At 39.8% G+C, this 7059-nt stretch overlaps 1 protein-coding gene across 1 annotated transcript; it reads left to right on the plus strand.

The window, feature by feature from the left end:
* Positions 1–5183: 5183 nt before the first annotated feature.
* On the plus strand, positions 5184–6239 carry LOC138382910 (olfactory receptor 2G6-like). Its single transcript, XM_069467520.1, has one exon. The coding sequence runs from the start codon at positions 5184–5186 to the stop codon at positions 6237–6239; it is 1056 nt and encodes a 351-aa protein (XP_069323621.1).
* The last annotated feature ends 820 nt before the right edge of the window (positions 6240–7059 follow it).

Raw genomic sequence — 7059 nt, forward strand, 5'->3', positions numbered from 1 at the left:
CACACAAAACATAAATGGGTATAAATCAGAATGTGTATATCTGAGAATTCTATTTAAATCAAAATTGAAAATATTCTTAACATGAAATAAATCTACTTTATCAAAACAAGGCATATATACACAATAAAACTTGCATAAACATATACATCCATGTATTCAAAAGAAGTGGCATAGAATTTCATATAAGCCATATATTAGTACTCTGGAATTTTTCAAACACTAAGAGTAGCAATAATAAATTGATAATCTTCATCTTCCATTAATTCTCTTTTTTCTCAAGCCTAAGAAAGATTGTGTGTGTGTGTGTGTGTATGTGTGTATGTGTAAGAGGAAAAGAGAGACAGAGACTTTAGGGAGTTGGGGATGGAACAATTGTGTTTAAATTCTGTTCATAGTGATTTCTCCTATGAATGGCAAGAGGTAGCAGGAGAAGAAAGCGCAGGATTACTAACAACACTGACACCATATTCATAGTTATAATGCTTTAATATAATATGGATGAATTACTTTCAATCACTTTTTAATAATATATAGATACATGTATAATATATAATCTAAAAGTTTATCTAAAACAAGAAATTAAAAAATAAGATTTAATCACCTGAGAAATTAATTTACCTGGAAAATTAAATTTCTGAGCAATCATGAGTAAATGTGTCACTATTATATCTCTTTTCAACTACACTTTACAAATATTTTCAGTATTGACATTGTTTAATTTTAAGTGTACCACTAACATGATGCTCTCTTTTCATTATCATCCTAGCAGTAGGTGTTCTGAGTCCTTAATACTCTTTCTTGACCCAATCCTCTCCTCCCTCCAAATGAATAAATATATTTAGTTAGGAAATATTTATTTTTGAGTATCTACTTTGTGGTTGGCACTGTGTTAGGCTTTCAAGAGATATCAGTGATAAAATAAGTAAAATGTGTCATCTCATGGATCTTACATTCGATTGTGTAGAAGAGATAATAAATAATTGTAACAAATATATTAGGGATCATTAATTATTATTTTTCTTTTGAGACAGAGTCTCACTCTGTTTCCTGGACTAGAGTGCCGTGGCATCTGCCTAGCTCACAGCAACCTCAACTCCTGGGCTCAAGTGATTCTCCTGCCTCTGCCTCCCTAGTAGCTGGGACTACAGGCATGTGCCACCATGCCCAGCTAATTTTTTCTATATATATATTTTTTAGCTGTCCAAATCATTTCTATTTTTAGTAGAGACGGGGTCTCGCTCCTGCTCAGGCTGGTCTCGAACTCCTGACCTCGAGCGATCCTCCCGCCTCGGCCTCCCAGAGTGCTAGGATTACGGGTGTGAGCCACTGCACCTGGCCTAGGGATCATTAATTTATGCAGAAAAACAAAATTGGATAAGGGGCATATCACTATTCTATATTCACTGATCATGGAAATCGTCTCTGAGAGCCAAAGAGCAGGGAAGAGACTCGCCTGAACGGAAGAGCTGGGTGGGGTGCGCGGGACGAGAATGCAGCGCGGGGAGAAGGGGACCTTCTGCTTCGTGGCTGCCAAGGCCACCAACGTTCACTGACATGTCCAGTAGGTTTAATTGCATTCTCTCACATTTTATTTTATGTTAGCTTCCTCCCTTTATTTTAAAAATTCCTTCATTAAATGGTCTACTATTTAATTTTTTCCCATAAATAAAATATTTATATTTCTAGTATTATCTTTATGCCAATACTTTTATGAAATATAAAAATATTTTATAAAGACTGAAATATCCATAGTCAGCCTTCTATTTACACAAAATCTTTTGGTCTGATAGCATGAGTAAAGATAAAATAGCTTTCTTTTTCTTCTCTTCCTGTATCATTCAATTTTAGTCAATATTTCTCTTTACTGTTTTTTACTATATTTTTAAATATGCTTTATGTTTCACTACTTGATTTATCAACTTTAAATATTATTTTACTGCTGCGTAATTTCATGAAGCAATTATTCAACTTATTTTCCATCATTTTCTTAAATTCCCTCCTAACTCCAGTTAATTCTCATTTTACATCTTTATGTTGTCTGACAATTGCCTCTTCTTGATAGGTTATCAATTCTCTGCTTGCTTGTATTTCTGCCCCATGGTGATTTCTCATTGCTAAAATTGCTTTATTAAGGATGTTTTCTTTGTAAATCAAATCTGGATAGTGTGTCATGATTTAGTTTTGCTTTATGGCAACAGTTTGGAGGTAAATGTATTTATTCTGCTGGGAAGTTGACTCCTAATTTTTAGTTGTCTTTTTTCGATAGTATTGTCTGAAGGAAACTGCATTTTCATGCATCATAAAGACTTGCTTTGCTTCTGTAGTTATCCCAGGCTAGACTGCACAGGGCTGCAGGCACGGGGAGTCTTTCCCGGTTTCTCCGCTCTGCTGCTTTGCTACATGCATTCCTGCTGCCTTCTCCCCTGCACCTCCGACCACCTTCCTCACGCCTGCCATGCCTGGCTCCATGAACCCACAGTTCAGTAAACACCCTCTGTGGTCTCCACTCCTCCTCCCAAGCTGTCTCCACACCTTTTGCTGCACTTGCACTTGGATTACTCCCGGCCTCCTCCTTTATTAGAGCTGTGCAGGGCACTTCACACGTAGGGGAGGACCTCTCCTTCTAGAGGAAAGTGTTTCCTCATATTTTTTGAGCGCTGCTACCACCAGGAAGCTTGAGTCCCCTTTTTCTTCCTTGCAGGGTCTCCCGGTCCAAATCTTGGTTTTCTGCACTCATTCTGATGAGTCTCAGTGTCTTCTTTCTTCCTTACATCTGATCTGTAGTTGGTGAGGTTTCTTTCTTCCGATTTCATTGAAATTATCACCTATACATTCTTCTATTATTCATTGTTTTGAATGTTTAGTATACATTTTAAGAATACAAATAGAAAGATTAAGATTAGCAGAATAGCTAAAGGTTTATACCAGAACCCAAAACTTCTTCTTTTAAAAAGATTTTCTACATGTTAAGGGGGTACAATTGTTTCTGTTACATGACTACTCTATGTAATGCTGACTGAAGCCTTGGCTTTCAGTGTGCCCACCATCAGGAGAGTGCCTTGTACCCCATAGGTAAGTTTTATTCCTCACGCCCCTCTCACCCTCTCCCTTTCTTAGTTTCTGATGTTCTTTATATCTGTTTGTTTCTGTGTGTATCCACTGTTTAGCTCCCAGTTGGTGAGAGCATGTGATGTTGTTTTTCCACTCCTGAGACACTTCACTTAGGATACTCATCTCCAGTTCCATTCAAGTTGCTGCAAAAGACATTATTTCCTTCCTTTTTAGGGCTGAGTATAGTACTCCATAGTATGGATACCACATTTTATTGATCCACTCATGAGTTGATTTCATATCTACAGCTTATACACTGTTGGTGGGACTGCAAACTAGTATAACCCCTGTAAAAAACACTACAGAGATTCCTCAAAGAGCTAAAAGCAGACCTACCATTAGATTCAACAATCCCGTTACTGGGTATCTACCCAAAGAAAAATACATCATTTTAGCAAAAAGACACTTGCACTGAAATGTTTATGGCAGCACAAAACTCCCATTTTATATTTGAAAAGTTGCGTTCTGTTTGCCTCTGTGAACAATGAGAAGAATGAGGTAAAGATTACGCAGGATTATCAGAGGGCTCTCCCAAAGGCCCAGGCAGAAACGAGGTCCACTAGGAGAAAGCAGTGGCGGAGAGGGTGACAGGCGACATTGGCAAATACACACATACACCTACATGCAAGTGTGCATATGCGTATATTTATGTAATTTCTAGGAAATGGGTTCAATCATATTATTTTCTCAGTATATGGTATCCATTATTTGGGCTCTGAATTTTAACTGTTGCCCATTCTTAACTTTCTTTGTTAGCAACACTAGTAATGAATCACGTAGGGAATGAGCAAAGTCTTTGAGAACCAAATGATTTTTTTCTTTCCCCTAAGTGATCCTAACTCAGATAAAGATTGTTTTGTGTGATTTCTTGATCAAAGGGGGCGTTTGTATAATTTTGTCTCAACATTGCCTTAAGGAAAGAAAGTTTTAAATTCCACAGCTTCTGACCTTGGAGAAATCTGTATGTACTTGCAGAAATAAGGTAGTATCCCCCGAAAGTATATGGTGACGTGTATGTGTCTGTGTGTGTGTCTGTGTGTGTGCGTGTGTATTCAAAAGCATTATAAGCTGTAAGGAATCAATCACAATCTGAGTGCAAGATGCCTGTAAATTTAACATTTGATTCTCTTCATTCTTACTACTGAAGATACACACAGCCAAAACATCTGTTTTTCATATTTTCTGGTTTTAAAATTTTTTACTTTTCAAAATTTTCTTTATTTGTACAAATTTATGGGGTACACCTGAAATTTTGTGACATGCACAGATTACACAGTAGTCAAGTCAGGGCTTGTAAGGTATCCGTTACCCAAATAACACGCGTGGTATCCAGTAAGCAATTTCTCATCATCTTCCTTGTGGGTTTGGAGGTAGCGCAGTTCACACTTTGTGCTTCACACCCTGCTTCATCTCACTGGAATCCACATTTTCTCTACGGATAATCACAGGTAGCAAATGTGAGGTGCCTGACACCCATTGGCAGAGTTTGTGTAATTTTTCTTAGTCTTCTGTTTTACCTATTTTTCTCATTAATTTTGATTTGGCTTCTCATGTAGTTTCACTTATACAAATACTATAGATATGCAGTAAATATATACAGGTTTCATTTTTACACATTCTGCAACTTATTTTGATTTGGCATTAGACAATATTACTTTGATAATGGCTTTTCAATGTTGGTCAAGATTTATATAAATATAAAATAAAATATTTCCATAAGAAAGAATGCTAGGTCAGCTGCTTTACTGCACAAATAGATCATTATAAAATACAAATAGTGTAAAAGTGGGCAAAGTATAAAAATAGGCAAAGAAAGAATGAAATACTACAAATAAAAATGAATAAAATGAATATTAACACAATCATTTTGCTGTCTGAATGAGATCTCATTACACGAGAGTGGGAGAGGCGGCATTTCCTGCCGGCGGATGTAGACAGAGGCAAGCGTTACAGTCTTTGCGGCAGGGCCGAGGGGATGTTTAAGGAAGACAATCACACAACTGTGGATTACCATGTCGACCTCACTGTTTTCTTTCCCCCAGACTGACTTTATGAACTAGAGCTACAGGAAAATGGAGGAAACCAACAACAACAGCTCTGAAGAGGGATTTCTTCTCCTGGGATTTTCAGATCAGCCCCAGCTAGAGAGGTTCCTTTTTGTCATCATTTTGCACTTTTACATCTTAAGCCTTTTGGGAAACACCGCCATCATATTGGTATCTCACCTGGACCCCAAACTCCACACGCCGATGTATTTCTTCCTCCGCCACCTCTCCTGCGTGGACCTCTGCTTCACCTCCAGCGTTGCCCCGCAGCTGCTGGTTACCATGGCCACGGAAGACAGGAGCGTGAGCTACGGCGCATGCGTGGCCCAGCTCTACGTGGCCATGGGGCTGGGGTCATCTGAGTGTGTCCTCCTGGCGGTCATGGCTTATGACCGCTATGCTGCCGTCTGCCGGCCCCTGCGCTACGCAGCCGTCATGCACCCTAGGCTCTGTGCGTCCCTGGCCGGCGCAGCGTGGCTCAGTGGCCTCGTCACCTCTCTAATTCAGTGCTCCCTTACTGTGCGGCTGCCTCTTTGTGGTCACCGCAAACTGGACCACATTTTCTGTGAGGTGCCAGTGCTCATCAAACTGGCCTGTGGGGACACAACGGTCAACGAGGCAGAACTCTTCGTGGCCAGTGTAGTCTTTCTAATTGTCCCTGTGTCACTCATCTTAGTCTCCTATGGCTTTATAACCCAAGCCGTGCTAAGAATCCAATCAGCTGCAGGGCGCCAAAAGGCCTTTGGGACTTGCTCCTCTCACCTGGCGGTCGTCATCGTTTTCTATGGGACCATCATTTTCATGTACCTGCAACCAGCCAAAAGTAGCTCCAAGAACCAGGGGAAGTTTGTTTCTCTTTTCTATACCATAGTGACCCCACTTTTAAACCCCATTATCTACACTCTGAGAAACAAAGATGTGAAAGCGGCCTTGAGGGCGCTGATGGTGGGAGGTGTTCTTGGGCCGGGCCGCGGGGACGCACGGAAGACCCGGCACCCCACAAGGAGATGGACGGCTCAGGGCACGAGGCTGCTCGTCCTTCCCGAACACCCTCCTCACAGATCCCAAGGTTCTATGCTCTAGTTCTTCTTCCAGCACGCTGCCAGTGCTCACGCGTTCACTGTTTCTAGCTGGTGTGCTGGTCCGCTTGGAAAACTTCTCCTTAAAAGGTCAGCTCAAATGAGACCTGCACTCTCCGGGTGTATGGAAACGTCATCCTTCTCACCCTCTGTGCAAAATTATTTGCCCCATCATATGTTCCCGCAACACAGGACACACGTTGCCATTTCTACATTTTCACATGCGGTATATTACATGAATTATATGAATAGGCAAAGCAATTTATGTATGAATGGCTGTGGAAAAATATATGATCATTTTCCCACAATATGTCACTTTTATCCAGAGAATGGACCCATCTCCCTGTATTAGCTTATTTACAACATGAGAAATACAAACATAATTGAGAGTTGTGATATCTTGGTTGCATCGAATAGTGGGATGCAAATAATGACTATAATATTAACGTTTTACTAAGGGGATCAGTAAGCTAGCTCACATTAAGCACATCAATTCACATACTGTTTAGATCAGTTCTTTTCATTGAGGTGTTTAAAAGCTGAGTAAAAGTGCCGTATCCTAAAATGTAAGTGTTTTAGCATGTTTATAGACAATTCATAAAATCTACTATAAAGTAATTATTCTGGCTTTAACCTCTGAAGAAGAAAGAGTTACTTATGTAATTTCATATCTTAAAATTGGAAGTATAAAGCCCACACACAATCTCGTGTCAGTGATCATAATTATATCTTTGGTTTCCAAACCAGAGACAAGCCTGAGATGTCCGGCAGCACCGCAGCAATAACTGTGTTCCTATATTCAACCAAACTCTTAACTCCTGATT

This window comes from Eulemur rufifrons, chromosome 4 (assembly GCF_041146395.1).
Source record: "Eulemur rufifrons isolate Redbay chromosome 4, OSU_ERuf_1, whole genome shotgun sequence".
Taxonomy (NCBI): domain Eukaryota; kingdom Metazoa; phylum Chordata; class Mammalia; order Primates; family Lemuridae; genus Eulemur; species Eulemur rufifrons.

Excerpts from the sequence above, each read along its gene's own strand:
- LOC138382910 (XM_069467520.1), top strand. The coding sequence starts at position 5,184 with ATGGAGGAAACCAACAACAACAGCTCTGAAGAGGGATTTCTTCTCCTG.